Source organism: Panthera leo, chromosome E3, assembly GCF_018350215.1.
Source record: "Panthera leo isolate Ple1 chromosome E3, P.leo_Ple1_pat1.1, whole genome shotgun sequence".
NCBI lineage: Eukaryota > Metazoa > Chordata > Mammalia > Carnivora > Felidae > Panthera > Panthera leo.
Window position 1 is genome coordinate 41109295 of NC_056694.1, and position 20430 is coordinate 41129724.

The 20430-nt window shown below is 63.3% G+C and overlaps 3 protein-coding genes across 6 annotated transcripts in view; 1 reads left to right on the forward strand and 2 right to left on the reverse strand.

The window, feature by feature from the left end:
- AXIN1 (axin 1) overlaps nt 1-10701 on the forward strand; it is a 61883-nt gene extending 51182 nt beyond the window's left edge. For 2 of the 4 annotated variants that reach the window (XM_042921351.1, XM_042921353.1), the window contains 6 exons: nt 1982-2511; nt 3121-3291; nt 5860-6105; nt 7935-8042; nt 9656-9823; nt 9993-10701. In XM_042921351.1, the coding sequence (XP_042777285.1) occupies nt 1982-2511; nt 3121-3291; nt 5860-6105; nt 7935-8042; nt 9656-9823; nt 9993-10119 (1350 nt within the window). In that variant the 3' untranslated portion in view covers nt 10120-10701. The remainder of the gene's footprint in view (nt 1-1981; nt 2512-3120; nt 3292-5859; nt 6106-7934; nt 8043-9655; nt 9824-9992) is intronic. The other 2 variants (XM_042921352.1, XM_042921354.1) reach the window with 1 other exon arrangement.
- A 461-nt stretch (nt 10702-11162) lies between these two features.
- On the reverse strand, nt 11163-14843 carry PDIA2 (protein disulfide isomerase family A member 2). Its single transcript, XM_042921900.1, has 11 exons — nt 14645-14843; nt 13286-13492; nt 13073-13206; nt 12854-12991; nt 12666-12782; nt 12457-12582; nt 12188-12385; nt 11961-12081; nt 11699-11880; nt 11404-11514; nt 11163-11291 (listed from the first exon to the last, which is right to left on the reverse strand). Exons 1-11 carry the CDS (start codon nt 14841-14843, stop codon nt 11247-11249), a joined length of 1578 nt encoding a protein of 525 aa, XP_042777834.1. The 3' UTR covers nt 11163-11246.
- A 139-nt stretch (nt 14844-14982) lies between these two features.
- ARHGDIG (Rho GDP dissociation inhibitor gamma) lies at nt 14983-17365 on the reverse strand. Its single transcript, XM_042922145.1, has 6 exons — nt 17249-17365; nt 15961-16140; nt 15764-15847; nt 15607-15683; nt 15461-15524; nt 14983-15367 (listed from the first exon to the last, which is right to left on the reverse strand). Exons 1-6 carry the CDS (start codon nt 17319-17321, stop codon nt 15168-15170), a joined length of 678 nt encoding a protein of 225 aa, XP_042778079.1. The 5' UTR covers nt 17322-17365; the 3' UTR covers nt 14983-15167.
- Between the last annotated feature and the right edge of the window lie 3065 nt (nt 17366-20430).

Below are 20430 nucleotides of genomic sequence, written 5' to 3' on the forward strand. Positions count from 1 at the left end.
TCATGAAGTAAAAGCACCCTGTGGTTTGTGAAAGAAGTTTAAGGAAGGAGACTTTCAATCCGTCTTGCCGTAGAACCCAGCTGTGGTAACTGTGTCAAGTTTGTCCTCGTGGCTCCGTGTGCCCGTGGCCCTGCAGGTCACTGTGCGGGACGGGCGTTTTAACAGCCATCGGTATTCGGTGTATTTTTCTCATGTCTGAGTCTTAGTCTCCTGTTCTCTGCGGCCTCCCCGTTGGGGGCGTGCGGTTGTGCCTGGATCTCCCAGGAGCTGTCACGGGGGGGGCTGGGCCTGGCCACAGAGGTTCCCCAGTGCCTGTGACTTAACACAAGATGTTCCAACGAGTAGCGCCTTGTATTTCCTGGGTATCGATTCGGGAACGAATCGGCAGGCCCGCGGTGGCGTCTGGACAGGATTGCCGGGCTCTGTGTCACAGTCTCTGGCCTGTAGCCACTCTGTCCCCATAGGCTTCCCTCGGACCCTGGGGGGCTCGCTGCCCCACAGCTGGCTGTGCAGTTCCATCGGATGCCCTGTGTGTTTAAAAACAAAACAGGAGAAATTTTAATCACATATGTGCAGGGAATCCGCATGGACGTGAGAGTCCCTGTCTTGTATGATTTTACAGAATAAGGCTCGTGTAAATATGCCATAAACTATAGTTTTTTTTTAAAGAAGAATAACTACAAATTTTTAAATAGGAGTTTTGTTGTAAAATTCGGAAAATAACAAAGAAGAAAGTGAAAATTCTTAGCTAGACAGTTTGGTAAACCTGTAACATTTCAAAACTGTAAGACCGATTTCCTACATGTGCAGAGCCACCGAGACAAGCTGGCTGTCAGCCCAAGCTGTCCGTCACCACCCCGTGCCGCCCCCTGGGGACTGCAAGAGCCCCTCTTCCTTAACCGTAGGGGTCAGTGTCCGTCGAGGGCAGAGTGGGGGGTCCGGGATGGGACGTGGGGTGGGGAGCCCAGGGCCCCAGTGTGCCCGAGAGGGGCGTGTTCACCCTCCCCGCAGCCATGCGCCTGCCCTCTGTCCTGCTCCGTGCCACCTGCGACCTGAGCGTGGACTGAAGTGTCTGCAGCTGACCGCCTGTCCTGGTGACATGGAGACGCTTTCCCATAAGTGAAAAGTTTCTTGTGGATTTTGTTAGATTTGTTTCTGGTACAGTACAGGGGTAGCTGTCCCATCCTTTCTGGTCACTACCGGATGTACTCACCGTTATTCTGGTTTGCACAATTCAGTGAGATGAGAAAATAAATACAAGATTTGGCTGGTCAGATGTTATATTTACAGATAGGGTCCCGTTGGCTGCCAGAGACTCCAGAGAAACCCGACTGGAGTTAGTGTGACGGTTGACCCAGAATCACAGAGCAGAGCAATTAAGCAGAAAACGAGCTCTTCTGTACAAGGGCATATTCCCTTTGAAAATACAACGGGAAAGGGACGATCAGGTTGCACAGTCGGTTAAGCGTCTGACTCTTTATCTCGACTCAGGTCATGATCTCCCGGTTTGTGAGTTTGGGCCCCACATCAGGCTCTGCTGACAGAGTGGAGCCTGCTTAGGATTCTGTGTCTCTCTCTCTCTCTCCCTGCCCCTCCCCCCCCAAAATAAATAAATAAACTTTAAAAGCAAACAAAAGAAAATATAATGGAAAACATGGAAATAAAATTGAGAACTAGGAAAATCAACTGAAGAAGTAAAAATATGTTTATTGAGAAGCGTAAAAGAACTAAGTCCCTCTGGAGGTTTCTCAGTGGGCGGGATTGGGTGGGCGTTGTGGTCCTCGAGCTCCTGGTGCGTGGTGGGCGTGCTCACTCTCTCACGCGCCCCAGTACCCAGCGCCTCACCTGGCCTGCTCATCCTGGGCTCAGTGCTTCCTGCCCCCGAGATGGAGCACTGCGGGCCTATTTCTTTGTTTCCACGAGGGCGAGGTTTCTGTGACTCGGCCGGTGCCAAGAGGTGACTCGTGACCTTGTCCTGCAGGAGGAAGAAGGTGAGGATGGTGACATGCCCTCTGGTCCCCCGGGGGCCACTCATAAGCTGCCTTTGGCCACAGCCTGGCACCACTTCCCGCCCCGCTATGCAGACGTGGGCTGCGTGGGTCTGCGGGACGCACACGAGGAGAACCCTGAGAGCATCCTGGATGAGCATGTGCAGCGGGTCATGAGGACGCCGGGCTGTCAGTCGCCGGGGCCCGGCCACCGTTCCCCTGACAGCGGGCATGTGCCCAAGATTGTGGGGGTCCTAGGGGGCGTGCCCCCTGGGCACAGTAAGCACGCACCTAAGTCCGGGGTGAAGCTGGACGCATCCGGCCCTCACCTGCACAGGCACGGCCACCACCACAGTCACCACGGGGCGGCCAGGCCCAAGGAGCAGGCCGAGGCTGAGGCCACCCGCCGTGTCCCGGGCAGCTTCTCTTGGGTCCCGGAGCTGCACGGCCACACAGCCAAGCCCCGTAGCCACTCAGAGAGCGTGGGCACCGCCCCCAATGCCAGCGACAGCCTGGCCTACAGGTGAGTGTCTGTGGCAGCCTGGGCCTTGCTTTGGGATCGGGGCTGTGGTGTCTTCATCCCTGAGCCTGTATCAGTAAGGGCCACGTGCGCCTTCCCGGGGAGGAAGGGGTCACAGTGAGAGGCTGTGTCTCCTGAGGGTTCTGTTCAGTTTTCTGGGCCACAATTCCCCTTTAAAAGTCGTCCAGCCGGGGTTGCCTGCACAGACTGCGGGCATGTGGTGGCCAGAGGGCCCCAGCGCCCAGCATGAGTGCCTGGTCCTGCCTGGGGTCCCGGGCCATCCAGGGCTCTGGCCTTGAAGGGTGCATGGATAGAGAGGTACCTGTTTCGGGGGAGGCGTCTGGGTGAGGGGTGACTGGGTCCCGGTGCTGCTGCCACCAGGTGGGTGGCGGGGCTGGGAGGGCGAAGGACAGGTGCTCCTGCCCTCCCAGCTGGTGCTGCCTGGACGCCTTGCGCTCCCCACCAGACTAACCTCAGAGAACCCCCTGGCGTTGGGGCGGAGCCCGCGAGGACACACAGCTCTGTCAAAGTCACCACGTTCAGGTAGCCGCTTTCCGGCAACAGGCCACAAAGTAAAGGCAGCAGGTGACTCCCGGCCCCTTGCTTTTGTAGCGGGAAGTCTGGCACTGCCTCCAGAAGAAACGCCAAGAAGGCGGAGTCAGGGAAGAGCGCGGGAGCCGAGGTGCCTGGCCCCTCGGAAGACGCGGAGAAGAACCAAAAGATCATGCAGTGGATCATCGAGGGGGAGAAGGAGATCAGCCGGCACCGCAAGGCTGGCCACGGGTGAGAGGCGCCAGCGTCCCGGGTGGGTGTGGCCACGCAAGCCACGGGTAAAAGGTGCCCGGCGTCCTGGGTGGCGCGGGCACCAGCGTGTAGCACTAATTGACGAGCCTACAGCACAGTTCCGCCAGGGTCTTTGAAGCTGCAGCCTGGCCCCACCCAGCTGTCCTTATACCCCGTGGCCGTGGCCGTGTGAGCTCGCTGACACCTGCCCCGAGTGGGGCCCTGTGCCGGCCTTGGGGTCCTGACACAGCTTCGGTGTCCTGGGCAGGAATGTCCGCTGCTGAGCTCGTTCTCAAGTCACCACGTTTCTGCCTGATCTCCTCTTGCTGTGCCCAGCCCGCCAAGGGGGGCCCCGCTTTCACACAGCTGCCCTCACGAGCTGCTTTCTGGGTGGCTGACGCCTCCACACGACAGCGACCTAAGTTACCGGGGCAGTTAGGCAGGTACCTGGACGCCACTCCAGACAGACCGCGCAGGACAAGTCTTCTCTGATCGCACCTGGTCACCCCCCAGCCGTCGGTGGCGTCTGTGCCCTCTGAACTCTGTACTGGCCCCACAGAGCCGGAGGCTGCTCTGGAGGGTGTGGAGCCAGGACCCCAGACGTGCCATTGCTGCCTCGCGTGGGTCCGTCCATTTTGGGGGGACCATGGGGGACTGGGGCTGGCCCGGACTGCACGCCTTACCCCCAGACCAGCTGTCTGGGCCGTGGGGCTGGTGCCCGTGGGTGGGCTGGCCACCCCTCCTTCCTCAGTCTCCCGCTTCCCTGACTGTCTGTTTTGGATATGGTTGGGGACGGTAGAGTGCACGTGTGTGGCTTGGGGTGGGGGGGCGGAGAAAGGGAGAAGTGGGTAACCACCTGCCAGCCAGCCCATCCTGAGCAGAGACGTGGGACTCTCCACCCGTGGGTCCCTGTGTCTGGTCTCCACGTGACTGTGGGAACAAGGCTCCCGCCAGTGTTCGGACACCTTTGCGGTCACAGAACCTGTCCTGGGTGAGGGGTCTTTCCAGAGCCCCTCTCCTGCTTTGGTTGGGTTTCTCTGGATTTCCTTTTCGGGTTTCCACGAGGAATGGCTCTGTTCTGGCCGTTCCTCCCGCACCAGATGGTTTCTGTGGTGGAAGAATAAAAGGCCCATCTGGAAACAGTCTCAGGTTGGAAGGTGCTTGATGTCAGGATGGGCCATTTTAAATGGTGGCATTTCAGTATTCCTGCCAGGTCTCCCTGGCCTCCCTGGAGCTGGGGGACAGTGTGCCTCTGTCTTTGTTGCTCTTGCATCATACAACAGGTAGGCGGGGGGGGTGGAGGCATGGGGCAGCGAGAGAGGGAGGACGTGGGGGGGCCAGGAGATGGGAGGTGGGTGTGGGGCGGGGAGGTGGGGGGCAAGGAGAGGCTGGGGATGGGCTCCAGAGCCAAGGTCTCCCTGTGGCTGGCCCCGTGGGTTCTTTAGGAGGGAGATGCCATCTTTCCTGGGGCAGTTCCGGGACTGCGAGGGCACTGAGCCTGGGGGCCCTCTTCCAGGGTTCCCTCCTGTTGCTAAAGCCCCCCTTTCCAAGGGCTCCAGCCAAGGCTAAGAGAGGCTGATGTTTTCGGTATAATTCAGCCGTGCAGCAAAGGCGTACTGCACAGCTCTAGAGCGTTTTGTGTCGGGTGATGAAGGCAGAGAGAGGTGTGTGATCCCATGGGGGAAACATTTGAAAAAATGAAAAATTGTATGTTTAGAGTTACGCTGGTTGTTTTTAATGGGAAGGAGAATATACCAATATAATGAGAGTAGGTACTTCTAAATTAAGATTTTTAGATTGTTTTTACTTTGGAATTTCCTATATGGTTCAGCTTTCTCACAAAGAGCATTTATTTTGATACTAAAATGTTTTTTAAAAACAGTGAAAAGTTTTTTTTTTTTAAGTTTTTATATAAGGTATGACATAGTTCAGTAAAGTTGTTAAAAATTAGTTACAAAAGGGGCACCTGGGTGACTCAGTCGGTGAAGCATCCGATTTCAGCTCAGGTCGTGATCTTGCGGTCTGAGAGTTCAAGCCCCGTGTCAGGCTCTGTGCTGACAGCTCAGAGCCTGGGGCCTGCCTCGGATTCTGTGTCTCCCTCTCTCTCTGCTCCTCCTCCACTCACACTTTCTGAAAATAAACAACCTTTAAACAATTCTTCAAAAATGAGTTACAGGGGCACCTGGGTGACTCAGCCAAGCGTCCAACTTGGGCTCAGGTCATGATCTCACAGTTTGTGAGTTCAAGCCCCGCATTGGGCTCTGTGTTGACAGCTCAGAGCCTGGAGCCTGCTTGGGATTCTGTGTCTCCCTCTCTCTCTGCCCCTCCCCTGCTTGTGCTCTGTCTCGCTGAGATGAATAAATGTTAAAAAAAAAAAAAAAAAAAAAAAAAAAACTAAAAAAAATAATAAATAAATAAAAATGAGTTACAAAAGGAGCGTGCAGCGGAGGACCACGGTGTCATGTGGTGTGGTGGGAGGGGTGGCAGGTGTGCCCCTGGTGGCCTCCATTGGCCCCGCCTGTGGCCAGGGTTCCAGATGCTGCCACACTCGTTCTTTTGCTCCCAAAGGTCTTCTGGTGCCAAGAAGCAGCAGGTGCACGAGAGCCCCAGGCCCTTGTCCGTGGAGCGTCCCGGGGCCGTGCACCCTTGGGTCAGCGCTCAGCTTCGCAACTCCGTCCAGCCCTCTCACCTCTTCGTTCAAGACCCCACCATGCCACCCAACCCAGCCCCCAACCCTCTGACCCAGCTGGAGGAGGCCCGCAGGCGCCTGGAGGAGGAAGAGAAGAGAGCCAGCAAATTACCCTCAAAGCAGAGGTAGGGGGGCAGCGGGGAGGGCAGGCCACACCCCCAGTCAGGGCTGCCTTGGCACTGCTTTGGGGCCGTAGCCCCCCGAGGCCTGGGCACCCCCCAGCAGTCCTGGTTTCTTCTTTCACTGAGCGCCACCCGGGGCACGGCACGTGGCCTTGCCGTGTGACAAGGGGCTGGGAGGGTCCTCCTGGGGTAGAGAGGGAGCCGTCTCCCCTCTGTGAGTGTGCACTCGCCCCGGGGCTCCACGGACTCGCTAGACACTACGGTCAGGATCCCCCTGGCCGCTGTGCACGCTACAGAGTGGGGGTCCTGGGGGGTCCCTGGGCGGGGAGCCATAAACGGTGCCACGCACAGGTGGGACGGTGAACGTTGCTGAAGTACGCGTAGAGGTACAGTCTTCTCTGCAAGGGACCCCAAGCCCCATTGTCCCCAGCGCCATGCCCTCCTGGGCCTTGAGGGCCAGAGAGGCCCCGCCCACTGCTGACGCAGCCTCAGGCCAATGCGGCTCCCCACCCCCTGCCGCTCACCCTAGGGAGAACCCCTTTGCGGATGGCGGTCTTCTCTCCAGGCCAGAATGTGCCTTCCCCTGCCCTTTCTGCTGGGCCTTGAGGTCACTTTTCCCCGAATGTACCAGCGCGTTGGAATTCCCAGACAGAACCAGGAAATCTGCGTTTCCCACCGAGGCCCCGGAGCATGGTCGCACGGTGGCCCTGTTCTTGGACGTCGCCAGCGCCCCTTGCCCGGTCATGGTCCCTGGACATCTTTCCTGGGGACCTCACTGTGCGGGGGGCCGTCCAGCTCTTGGGAGGCTGGTGTCAGGATGCAGACCGTCCCCGGTGCCTGTCTTATCGGGCAGAACCAGGAGCCTGACTGCGTCCTCTGGTCATTGAGTGTGACCACGTTTATGGCCACCTGTCTCACACCCTGTGACCCTGTCAACATAGCACCAGAGAGCCGGCTCGGTGCTGCGGACGCTGCTTCGTCCGCCAGGGCCTGTGACCTGGAGGCGGACAGGGCGGCAGAGGGGCCGGCGGGGAAGGGGCCGGCGGGGAAGGGCCCGGGGCATGTGGGTAGGAGGTCTTCCCTGCTGCACAGAGCCTGGGAACGTCGTCCTTGCCACGCACTGGGGGTGTGGGGCTCACGTCTGCTCTTCTCGGCAGCACCCGGCAGGCCCTGCGTGTGCTCGTGCCGGCCAGAGACACGCACAAGCCTCTTGGGAATCTGTATTTGGGCCTTGAGGCTCCTGACGGGGTTTTGGCCACCGGCTCCGGCGTCTCCGTCTGTCGCCGGTCCAGAACGTGGGCCTTTTGCGAGCGACTGCAGACACGGATGGAGGTCCGAGTTCCTTGTGGGGTGACCCACCCCCACCCCGCCCCGGCTGGCGGAAGAGAAGTCACCGTCAGGGCTGCACAGCATCGCGTCCGGGGCGGACAGCTGTTGGGAAAGCTGCTCGGGATGGAGCAGCAGCAGGGCGCGGACTGGACAAGGACGAGCGCGCGGACGAGGCCGGAGCCAGGCCGTCCCCGAAGGCTCTTCTCGGTGTGGAGGACGGGTCGGTGGTTCCCCGGAGTGTCACCCGCCGAGGAGTCCAGGAACTCTGGATTAACTGGAGCCTCGCGTTTCCTGACCGGCCCCGACGGAGCCCTGGAAGCCCCCGTCGTGTGGTGTGGTGTGGTGTTTTGTCCGCCCCGCACGGTGGGAGCCTGGTTCGGCGGTGACGGACCCTCCCCGGGGCCCCTGCTCCGTCTGCCTGTCTGTGGCCCCACTGTCACGTCGGAGCCTTGGCGGAGGCCCGACCCCAGCACGTGCAGCTCACCGCCGTGGTTGTTCCCTAGGTATGTGCAGGAGGTCATCCAGCGGGGGCGCTCCTGTGTCAGGCCAGCGTGCACACCTGTGCTGAGCGTGGTGCCAGCCGTGTCCGACTTGGAGCTCTCGGAGACAGAGTACGTGCGCCCCCCGAGGGTCTCGGTACCGCTTACCCCGCCTGCCGCGGGGGAGCCGCTGTTCCCAGGATCTGGGGCGTCGCGCCGGAAGAGCTGGAGCCGGCCTCAAGCTTCCGGTCTCTGTCAGAGGAGACGTGGGCCGTCCTGTGTGACACGTGGCCAGCGGGCCAGGGAGGGAGCTCTGACCTGCTGCCTCCGCTCCGGCCCCGTGTGCCCACCCGCCTTTACTCTCCTGAGCTTCCCGGCCGGGCGTTGGGGCTCGGCGGTCTGCGGCTGGTGCTGCCCCTCCTGGCCCAGCACCGCGGGCGTGTGTGTCCGGGTGCCGTGAGCGCACGGAGTCTGTCCAGCTCTGTTCTTGCGTGGAACGTGGGAGCGGGCGCTTGGCGTGTCCGCTCCCCAGGCGGGCGTGGCGCAGGCGGGTATTGGGGCCCGCATGTAGACGGTGCCGGCCACCCAACCCCCGTGCCTCCGCTCGGAACGGGGCGGAAACGGGGTCCCCCACCTCACCCCACACAGCGGCTCGTCACGTCCAGCCGGATGCCTGAGTGACTCAGAGCTTCCCCACCAGGCCACTCCTCGAGGGTGGTCTCTGGGCGGGGAGGGGCCCTGCATCCCTTGCGCAGAGGACCCTGGCCGCCGTGTTAGGTTGCAGCACTCAGGGAAGGAAAGCAGGCGCCCAGGAGCCCGGCTTGAGCAGCAGACGGCCAGCTGGCCCAAGGAACCGCCCCCTCTGTCCCCCGGAGCACCAGGGAGACGGGGGGTCCCGTTGTGAGCTCAGGAGGCCTTCCTGACATGACGCTGCACCCGCTCCTGGCAGGGCGGCTGGCGGGGGCCAGGGGCTGTGTCCGAGCACACCTGGGCAGCTCCGGGGCGGTCACAGGGACGGGGACCGCTACGGGACGGAGGGCGCGCTGCCTGTGCGGTCTCGTCACCCATCAGGACAGATGGCCCTTCGGAGTGGTCCCGGCCAGGAGACCGTGCCGGCCTCACGCCCCTCCCTGCAAATCTGGCCGGCCACTGCCTCTGCTCTTCAGACCAGCTGTCTGCGGGGGGCAGGGGGGTGGGCAGGTTCGTTTCCAGACCCATGCACGGTGCCATTCGCCCAGCCTCTGGCCTTCAGAGTTTCTGAAGCTTTAGGGCTTCAGGCCTCTCCTAAGGTACAGGTAGCATAGCCCAGCCTAGAGGTGGGGGCTGCGTTTTTTCCAGTAACCTAGGCGTTTTTCCCCACGCCTCGCGGTGGAATCCACCATGGGTTCTGGCCCTGAGAAGCCACGTTCGTGTGGTCTGGGTAGGAGGTGACGTGCTCCAGCCAGCTCAGGACACAGGGAGGCTGGAGGCCACGGGCACGAGGGGCGATGAGCTGGCATCCATGCTGTAGATTTCGGAGAGTGTGGCCGGACCGGAGCCTCTGGTTGAGGCCCCACACGGAGCGAGGCCACAGGGCGCTGCGGGTGAGGGGTAGCCGGGCTTTCGCACTCGTGGTGTTTTGCACACGGCCAGGCCGGCTCATCCTCTCTAGTCCTTATCCCCTGTTTGTAGGGGGCCCGAAGCCCTTTGGGGTGTGTCCTGTGTGACCCCGAGCCCAGCGGTCACCGCTGTGCCTCTGCCCCCAGGTCGAAGTCGCAGAGGAAGGCGGGCAGTGGGAGCGCCCAGCCGTGTGACAGCATCGTGGTGGCCTATTACTTCTGCGGGGAGCCCATCCCGTACCGGACCCTGGTGCGGGGCCGAGCCGTCACTCTGGGCCAGTTCAAGGAGCTGCTGACGAGGAAGGGCAACTACAGGTGAGGGCCGGGCGGCGCGGGGGACCCTGCGGTGGGCAGCACACCGGTGTTGGCGGCCGGGGCCCTGCGGCGTCTGTGTGCCCGGGGGGGGGAGATGAGGCCGCGGGGCCAGCAGAGGAGGGGACGAGGCCCTCGCCTCCTCTCACCGCCTCTGGCCCGCGTCCTCCAGATACTACTTTAAGAAGGTGAGCGACGAGTTCGACTGCGGCGTGGTGTTTGAGGAGGTTCGGGAAGATGAGACCGTCCTGCCGGTCTTTGAGGAGAAGATCATCGGCAAGGTGGAGAAGGTGGACTGAGCCGCCAGCCGGGCCTCCGCGCCAGGTTGGGCCCTCGTCAGGCAGGGGCCAGCGTGGCCTCCGAGGGTCCTGTGGGTCACCCGCTTGGCGTGTATGCAGACAACACAACTACTGGCAGAAGGCCACCCGCCTCTTCGGGCCAGCTGTGTCCGGACGGGCAGGGGTCCCTCTGCGGGTCCCACGGGCCTCCGTCCTGCAGCTGACGAGGAGGGTGCGCGGTCCACTCCTCAGCAATACTCGGTCCGCCTGGGCGGGGAGCCCGCCCCGCGGCCGCCTCGACCGCCCTCCGTGTCGCCCTGCTGCTGAGCGTGGGCAGGCCCGCCCGCTCCTCGCCCCGCGCTCACTCTGCAGGCTCCGCCCCTCCCCCTGGGACTCGTCCGCCGCGCCCTGCCCCGGGCCTGGGGGGCCGGGGGCCCCGCGGGGGCCTCTGTAAATTGTACGTGTCACCGAGTGCCTTCAACACAGCTTGTCTCTTGCCTGCCACTGTGTGGATCCGGCGCCGGAGCCCGGAGCGCTCTCCCTCCTCCACCCTCCGTTTCCAGAGCGCGGGCTCAGCGGGTCCCGGGCCCCCCCCCCCCCCCCGCCCCCACCTCCCCTTTAAGGGCCCGTGTAAATATGTACATTTCTCAGGCCAGGGCCAGCGGGGTGGAGGGGGCTGCCCCAGCCCATTTTTCATGCGCTGACTTGTACAATTATCTTTTCAAAGGTACTTGGATAATAATGGAATAAAATCATTTTTGAACCTTCTCCGGCGACGGAGACACCTGTTTTCTGTGGGTGGAGCCTGGCGGCCTGCTTGCCATCGTCCACCACGGCACTTCAGGCCTCTGAGGGTCCCCTGTGTGTGGGGGGGGTGTCCGTCCGGTGGAGGCACACGGACAGCTCTGGAGAGGGTGGGTTCCCAGACCCAGATCTGGGTCAGAGACCCACCCAGAAGGGCTGGGGACAAGGGCTAGGACACATTCAAGACGGAACGGGCCCAGGAGGTTCTTGGGGGGCCGGGGGGCCGGGGGGCCGGCCGTGCTCAGGAACCACACACGCAGTGCAGGGTCAAAAGCTCTTTATTCACTGGCTCCTCAGTGAACCATCTGGTGTGGGGGCACCAGACGGTGATGTTGGGGGGGCGACTACAGCTCCTCTTTGGGCTCCGTGGTGGAATTGGCTGGGGTCTCCTGGAAAGGGTCACAGAGCCCCGGCTAGAAGCTGTGCCCTCGACTCACCCCAGCCCCTGGCACCCTCACTGCCACGTCCAGAGACTGGGAACCTTGGGAAAGAGGCACCCACCGGGAAGGGGGCTGCGGGCTCCTCTGCGGGCTCCTCTGCGGGCAGCTCACCCCCGCTGTCCAGGAACTTGGAGAAGGTCTCCAGGTCCCTGGTGCTTTTGTATTCAATCACCTAAGGAGGGACACGAGGCGCTGGAGAGAGAACACGCCTCACCCGGCCCTGCACCCTGGCCACATCCTCCCAGGCCCTGCCGCCGGAGGCCCTGCCCTGTCTCTTGGCCATGGCCAAGGCCCGAGGAAGGTGCGGACCAAGCCGCAGACCGAGGAAGACGGCGGCGTCTCTTGCCCTACCTCACCTTGCGACCCGGCCCCGCGGGGAAGAACTTGAGGGTAGGGAAGCCGTGCACAGGGAAAGCCTCCAGCTCGTTGGCCGTGGCGTCCAGTTCCGCAATGATGATGTCCTCGTGGTCCTTGTACTTGTCGGCCAGGGCCTCCCAGGCCGCAGCCATCTCCTTGCAGTGGGTGCACCAAGGGGCGTCTAGGACAGCGGGGCGTTGGCACAGCCGGCAGAGGCCCCCACCTGCCCGCCGCCCACCACCCGTGGCCCGCTACACTCACAAAACTTGATGAACACGTTCTTGGTTTCGTCGAAAGCCACCTGCTCAAAATTCTTGCCCACGAGGGTCTTGACCGGCCGCTGATCCCAGTCAGGGGGCAGCTCCTGGCTCAGGAGGTAGGGCTGGGGGAGACCAGGCCGGGTGCTTCACTGGGGGGCTCTCCTGGGCACTGCTGCTCCCCTCCCGCCCCCCCCCCCCCCTTCCCGGGTGGGCAGTTCGGCAGCAGACCTTGACCTCGCCGCCAAGGACCGCGTGGCAGAAGGCGGTGACGGAGGTTGCGGTGAGCGGCCCCCCGTGTGCAGGCGCGTACTTCTTGGTGGTCTCCATGTTGATGAAGCGCAGGGTGGGGGCCTCCTCAGCCTTGAGGCCGAAGTACCGCAGCACGTGGCCGTTGTCGGCACCGACGTCCACGACCACGAACAGCACCTGCCGGCAGGGAGTCGGTGCCCGTCAGCCCGCATCCCCACCACCCTGCCTCCCCCCGTCCCAGCCGGTACCTGCCCCCGGAATGGGGGAGCTGCCTCCCCGAAGCCAGCCAGCAGCTCCCGGTGGGAGGCCAGTGTCTGGTTGACAAACAGCAGCAGGTGGTTGAGGATCCCGGCCGAAAAGATCTTAGGCGATGTCTGCAAGGGCAAACCGCGCTTGTGGGGGCTGGCTCCCCTGGACGCGACCCCACCCCTGCAAACGCACCTACAGTCCACCTCACCTGGCTGTTGAATTCTGTGACCAGACGCATGCTGTGCGTGAGGAGGAAGTGCGACAGGTCGCCCTGATCCAGGCCCAGCTCTTCGTCCACTGGGAAGTCTGCCCGGCCCTCGTCAAACTGGACAACTCAGCGGGGGTCAGCAGGAGCCACGGCCCCGAGCCCCGACCCCCACCTTGGCCCTGACCCACCTTCTTGAAGAGCACCACGGTGTCCTTGGTGAGGCCAAACTTCTGAAAGAGCTTTGGCTGGTCAGTGAGGCCAAAGGTCATGTCCAGGGCATCCTGGGCCAGGGCCAGGAAGGTAGCCACGTCCTCGTCCTGCAGGTCCTAAGGAGCCCCAAGCCTGTGAGGTCAGCTGGCACCTCGGGCCCTGCTCCCATGGCCTGGACCCCAGTACCACCAGCTCACCTGGAAGAAGCCAATGACCACGACGTCCCGGCCGTCAATCAGTGCCTGGGCACCGTCCTCGTCCTCCAGCCGGGTGGCACTGGGCCCCGCCCGCCGCCTCAGCCATTCAGCGATGCCCTCAGCCTCTCTGGGGCCTGCGAAGAGTCCCCTCAGCCCGGGCCCAGCCCCCTGCCCCCGCCCCCGCCCCGCCCCCCTCGTGCCTGCTCCCCCTACCGGTGTACTCCTCCGGGTGTGTACGGTTCCCATCGCGGAAGAACTTGAGCGTGGGGTATGTGGTCACAGCAAACTCCTCCGTCAGCTCTGCCTCTGCAGGCCCGTCCACCTTGGCCAGCCTGGCTTTGGCGGACTCTGCCGCCAGCAGGGCTGCGGCCTTGCTGTATTCGGGGGCCAGTGCCTTGCAGTGCCCACACCATGGGGCATCTGGGGGACAGGGCCGTGAGTGTCCCCGACCGGCCTCCACAGCCCCAGCCTCGGCTCCTGCTCCCTCCCAGCCAGAACCTTGGGATCAGCCAGGTCTGGCAGAGAGCACTCCTATCCACGCTTCCCGAATCCTTTGGAGGCCCATCTGACCCTCTGCAGCAGAGCCAGACTCAAGGTCCCACACCGGGGGGCGGCGGGCGGTGGGGGTGGGGGGGGCGTGCAGCGGCCAGCACCGCCCTGACAGTGAGTTTGAGAAGAACCCTCCAGCTGCTGCTCCCCGGCCACCTGTGCCTGCTGGCGGAAGCCTGCCATCTAGGAATGACTTTCACGTGTGTCAAGTTTTGCAAGAATCCACCGAAGAGGGGAGCCTGGGGGGCTCAGTTGGTTGGCTGTCTGACTCTTGAATTTGGCTGGGGTCATGATCTCACGATTCATGGGATCGAGCCCCACATCGGGCTCTGAGGTAACAGTGCAAAGCCTGCTTGGGATTCTCTCTCTCCCTCTCTCTCTTCCCCTCTCCTGCTCACGCGCTTGCTCTCTCAACATAAATAAACATTAAAAACATGTCTTCTTTAATGTTTATTTATTTAATGTTTATTTAGAGAGAGCGAGCGCGAGAGAGAGAGCGCGCGTGCACTCTCAAGTTGGGGGGGGGCGGAGGGGGAGACACAGAATCCGAAGCAGGCTCCGGGCTCCGAGCTGTCAGCACAGAGCCCCACGCAGGGTTCGAACTCACAAACTGTGAGATCATGACCTGAGCCAAAGTCAGACGCCTAACCGACTGAGCCCCCCCAGGCGCCCCTATTCTTTTTCTAATCCATAGCAGAATATGCAAGGCCTGAATGCTATGTGGCCCCTCACAGAAAGAGTTGCAGATGGATGGTGATCTAGGGTCTTCCCTGCACCTGCGCCTCCCTCCCCAGCCCCACCCTCTCCTGCTCAGGCGGGACGCCCCCAGGCCCAGCTCAGTCCCAGGGCTTTGCTTCAGGTGCCCTTCCATGGAGCCCCAGGAGCACAGCGGAGGGCCAAGTGCCCACAGGGGAAGTCCCTCATGTGCACAAGCCCCGGATACACAGGGTGGGGAGTTGAACCCCCCCCCCCGCCCCGGGGGGCCCCTGTGGGTCCTCCAGCCCTCCGGCCCGGTGCACTCACAGAACTGCACCAGCAGAGTGCGGTGCTCCCGCAGGGCCAGGCCCAGGTTGCGCCGGCTCAGCACCAAGATCCCATCCTCCTCAGGGATTTCCTCCTTGGGGGGCTCCTCCTCGGGCTCCCCGGGCCCTGGCCCCTGGCCCTCTGGGCCCGAGGCCCCAAGCAGCAGCAGCAGCAGCACAAGCAGGAGCTGGCCGTCCATGGCAGTGCTGGGCCCACGAGGCGGGGGGCAGATAAGGGGGCCGGGGGCCAAGCAGCAGCTGCCACGTGGCACCCAGTCCTAGTCCCAGGAAGATAAGGCCACGAGGCTCCCCCCACCCCCGGGGGAGGGGAGGCAGACAGAGGCAACACCAAGGGCACCGAGACAAGGTGACGTTTAATAGGACTGTTCAGGGCACAGTGCCAGCCCAGGAAGGGGGTGTCCCAGGACCGGAGCAGAGGGTGTGGGGGTGTGGTCACTGACTGCAGGGGCAGGGGAAACAAGGACCCCAGGTGGGCTGAGGACAGCCCCCGGGGTAGGGGACGTTCAGCTCTTCCAGTCTTGGCAGATGTGGAGGCCCCACTCCCAGGACATGTGGTCTGTCCTGTCATCGTCAGTGAAGAAGGACGTGACCACGTAGGCACCCCGCACCAAGGCTCCTCGAGGCACCTCCTCCACCGGGGTCACAAACTCATACTCCTGGGCGCTAGGGCCATAACTGCCCACCATGTACACCGCCTTGTCCACTGGGGGAGGGGGAGGTTGTCAGGGGCCACCCTCTGCCGCAGCCGCCGCCCCCCCCCACAGCCCCCCAGGCCAGCCCTCCTCGCTGCCCTCACCACGCAGGCCCTGGCGGTAGGTGTGATGCAGACACTTGAGGCCACTGACGATCTCCTTATTGACCTGGGGGACAGAGGGTGTTAAGGGCCCCTCTGGGGGGGCTGGCCCTGTGCTGGCAGGTGTCCCCCGCGACAGCTGCCCTCACCTTAAAGGTAATCTTCACTTTGTAATCCACACCCTCCTTCAGGACAAACACCTGGTTTTTCAGCGCAGCCAGCTCCCCTGTGAAGGAAAGCGCAGCCAAGTGTGACGGTGGAGACCCTGTCCCAGGAGCCCCACGGCGGGGGAGGGGGGGGCAGTACCTGTGAGGTCCATGGTGATGGGCCCTGGAGCCTGCTCAGACATCAACGTCAGCCTGGTCACCTGCACATTGGGCAGGCTCGGGTCTGAGGAGAAACCGGAAGTCACCAGGACGGCTCCCCCCCCCCCCCCACCACCCCCGCCCCGCCCCAGCCGCCCGGCCTCCGCCCCTCCCCTCCGGGCCCAGAGCCCTACATACCCACGAGGGGTGGCAGGGGCCCCAGCAGTGCCCGCTTGTACTTGACCAGGCTCTCGTCATCAGGGTCCAGCTGCTGGATCTCCTGGAGGCTCTTCCTCCCCGGGGCCCGGTACTCAGGCACGGCCTCATCCAGTGCCTCGTCGGGCGACAGCTGTCTCCCCTCCTTGTCGGTCAGGAGGACTGAGGGTTGGGGAGGTGCATGAGCAGCCGTGACCAGCTGACCCTGGCATTCACTCATCAAACCGAAGCCCCCCACCTGGCCGGCTGTGCCTCTCAGTGCCCACAGGGACTTGGTTCAGGGAGGGGGGTGGGTTAGGGAAAGGGATGTGTGCTCAGTCAGAGAGGGAGGGGTGCATGGGGGGTCAGGGGAGAGAGGTGGGCTGGGAAGAAACAGAGCAGCATCTGCACCCAAACCTTTTAGGAGGAGGCTGGGGGGTTGGAGAAGGCTCCTGAGAGAGGGAGCCAAGCGACACCCCGGAGGCACCAGCTGCCTTTTCTGGCCCAGCAACCCATCCATCCGGGGCTCCTCCCTGACTCTGAGGCCAAAGGTGGGGGGAAGGAAGACCCTGAATGGGGCACAGCCCCAAGGACTGGAGGCCACCACTGTGGAGTGGTGACCTCCGAGGTCTTCCCTGGGGCAGAGGCCCTGCCCTTCACATCTCGGAAAGCCTTCCTGCTGTCCCAGGGGTTCCTCTTGGTAGTGTTCCTGGGGCACAGAGGGGGTTCTCTCTAAACCCCTGCCTGCGCTAATGCTCTGAGGTTACCTCCCTGGGCGCCTTCGGACTCAGAGGCTCCTCGAGCCCCTTTCCATGGTGCCTGGGAGCAGGGGTCTCGCTAAACCCCTTCCCACAGTGTTTTGGGACAGGATCTTTTCCAGTCCATGCCCACTGCACTCCAGGCTCCTCAATGATCACCACACGCCCTGAAGGAGCCCTCGCCCCACCCAAGGGAGGGGGGATCTCAGGGGCAGGTTCCCAAGGGGAGAGGGTCTCGCAGCCACCCCGGCTTCACAAACAGACCCGCCCACTCCTGGCTCCTTCTTCCGCCGCCCCCCCCCCCCCCCCCCCCCCCCCCCCCCCGCCAAGGTCTGCCCTGGACGAAGCCCTCCACCCCCGCCCCACCCCGCCAGAGCCCAGGCGGGGGACCACGCCACGATTTCCCCTCCAGTGCCCCCAAAGTTTCCGCGGGGGAGGGCGAGCCCCCGCCCCGGGCCGAAGCCTCCTCACCCCAGCCCCCGCCCGAGACCCCCGCCCACGTGGCCGCCCTGGCCCCAGCCCAGCCCGCTCACCTCGGGCGCACAGCGCCAGCCGGAGCAGCTCCAGCAGCTGCGCCCCCAGCTCACACGCGTCCAGGCCCAGCATGGTGGCCCGCGGCCCGGCTCCGCCGCGGAGCCGCCGAGGAGCCGCCGCCCGCCCCGCCGCCGCCCGGCTCGGCGCTCAGCCCCGGCGCGACTGCGGTGAGCTCATCCCGGCCGGGAGCGCCCCCCGCGCCCAGCGCCGCGCCCGCGCCGCGCGCCCCCAGCCGCTCCGCGGACCCCGCGCAGCCCCGCAGAGACGCGCCTGTCGCCCGCACGGCGCCGGCACCTGGGCGTCCCCGCCGTGGGCGCACCAGGAGCCCGCACAGCCGCCGCGCTCACGGACCCAGCCGCCGGCCCAGCCTGCACCCCGCTCTGTCCGTCAGAGCTGCCCCACCCCTACGGCGCCCGCGAGAGCCTGGGGGATTCTCCGGGGAAGCCCTCTGGGAGGGGCGGGTGGGGGCGGGGGCGCCCAGTGGAGCAGGCGCGCCCCTCCTCCCCCAGGTCCCCAGGCTCTCGTTACCTGCAGGCGGTACAGGCCGCACCTGGGGCTCCACAGTCCCCCACCCCACCCCCACCCCCACCCCCACCCATCTTCTGTGTGGGCAGAGGGGACTCCTGGAGTCTGCCCAGCCTGGGGAGCTGGGGCGTGTGTGTGTGTGTGTGTGTGTGTGTGTGTGTGTGTGTGTGTCTGCGCAGTCTTCTGGCTCCACATCCCAGAGGCTCACAGAGGACCCGTGTCCGCATACCCAGAGACTGGAGGTCCCACCCACAGAGCGAGATGCAACATGGAGGCGCACAGCCATTCCCCTAGTGTTTATGGACTGGGCTGTGTGAATGTGCCCTGGTCTCTGCAGGCTCTGTGCACCCAGGCCGTAACGGAGGGCCCTGTCCTTGAGGAGGAAAGGACACTGACCCAAAGTAGAGTCCCGGTGGTGGAGAGCTGAGATGGGGGCATAAAAGGGGCTTCTGGTCTTGATGCCTGGACAAACTTTGGGGTAGGCAGATGGGAGCAGCCAGTGCAGGGAACAAGGGTGAGCTGGGTCTCAGGCTGGGGACAGCTAGATCCAAGAGACGTGAGTGCAGCACGTGGAGGAGACAGAACACCGGCCTGAGTCCCCCTTCTTCCTTCTACCTTTCTGCCGCACACCCCATTTCTTAAATTTTTTTTTTTTTTCAACGTTTTTGATTTATTTTTGGGACAGAGAGAGACAGAGCATGAACGGGGGAGGGGCAGAGAGAGAGGGAGACACAGAATCGGAAACAGGCTCCAGGCTCCGAGCCATCAGCCCAGAGCCTGATGCGGGGCTCGAACTCACGGACCGCGAGATCGTGACCTGGCTGAAGTCAGACGCTTAACCGACTGCGCCACCCAGGCGCCCCCGCACACCCCATTTCTGAAAATACCCAGGGATCAGACCCACCTTTGCCCAAAACAAGAGGGAGAGTGTCCCTGCCACCCTGGCTTCACAAACAGGCCTGCCCGTGCTCGGCTCCTTTGCTGCCGAAGCCCCCGTACCCCCACCGGAGCCCAGGTGGGAGACCATGTGACAATTTCCCCACCTGCACCCCCAAAATTTACACAGAGGAGGACCATGGATGCTAGGGGCACTTGGGCTTGGGTGGGGAATGTCCCCTCTGGAGCTCCATCTGTCCACAATCTTCCCAAGGCAGGATTCCCCCAGCTGGGGCCCAGGCCATTCTAGGGCCCCACCCCTGCTGCCCTTTCCCTGTGGCAGGGGTAGTTGGTTAGGGAAACCACTTGTCCCCAGGTGCACAGCTATGGCCTCTGGTGGCCTTCAGCTTCTGTGGACGCCCACTCATCCAGAGAGGACGGGCAGGCCAGGCACCAGCCTGACCCCACCTGTGTGGGTGGGGATGGTTGGGAGAAGGTCACTGGGATCTGAGGGAGATCCCTGGCGGAGGCAGGACTCCCCACTCCAGTCCCCCTGCCCCAACCCATCCTGGACCTGGCCTTGCTAGCAGTGGCCATAAATCGGTCTGAGGCTGCAGGACAAAGGCCAACCCCCCGTCCTGCTCTGTCCCCAGCATCCCTGAGGCAGGAGGGGAGGACAGAGACTCTGTCTCCAAAAAGCAGAGATAGACCTGGTTGGACTTTTTTTTTGTTTTGAGAGAGAGAGAGAGAGAGAGAGAGAGCAAGCACACGCGCTCAAGTGGGGGAGGGTCAGAGACGGAGGGAGAGAGAAAATTCCAAGCAGGCTCCATGCTGTCAGTGCAGAGCCCCACATGGGGCTCAATCCCACAAACTGTGAGATCATGACCTGGGCCGAAACCAAGAGTCGGACCTTGACCACCCGGGCCTCAACCACCCAGGCGCCCCTTGTTTGCATTTCTTATAAATGCCCAGCAAAGGGGTGCTGAGGTGTAGTGGCCAAGCTGCCGGCTGGCGTAGGGGGAGGAAGGGCCAGGACAGGGCCCTGAGCCTAGAGGCTGCAAGGGAACCATGAGTGGGGCGGGCGTGTTGAGATCCCCCTCCCCAGTAAAGGTCCTCTCCCACAGTCTCAGATATCCTGTATCTGTGGAGCCTCTGCCTGTTCCCCAACTGGTCCTGCCCAGGCCTCTGTGCAGCTGGGGGGAGAGTGAGCCTTCTGCCATCTTTCCCCCCACCCAGCACACCTGCAACAGCCAACCTGAGGCACCAACATGGTGTGACGCGTGGTGTCACGATCACAGACACACACTCCTAGGACCGTCAAGCCCTTTGCCCGGACCTCACAGCCCCCTCCGCCACTGGGGCTGCCGCATCCCGAGGAGGTCACACGTGGGCTGGCTGGGGGAGGGGGGGGAGGGATTACAAGAGACCTTGAACTGCTGTCCCCACCCACCCCACAAGGACCCTCTCCTGGAGACCCTCCTCTCTCTGAGCCCCCCACCCTGTCCCAGCTGAGCCCGGATTCCCTCATTGACTTCCGCGCGCCATGGCCCCAGGGCGGGCATCTCCACGGCCCACCTCGCGCCCCCTCCTCCCGCAGGCGCAGGCCTCAGTTTCTCCCGTCGTAGGGGGAGATTCCTCCAGACTTCAGAACCCAGACCCCGTGTGCCCTGAAGGCTGACACCGCCGGGGCAACCCCCCCCTCCCTCGCAACCACTGCGGGGGGGTTGCGCAGGGCGGGTCTTCCGGGGCGTGGGGGCGGATCTCGTGGGGAGGGGCGTGT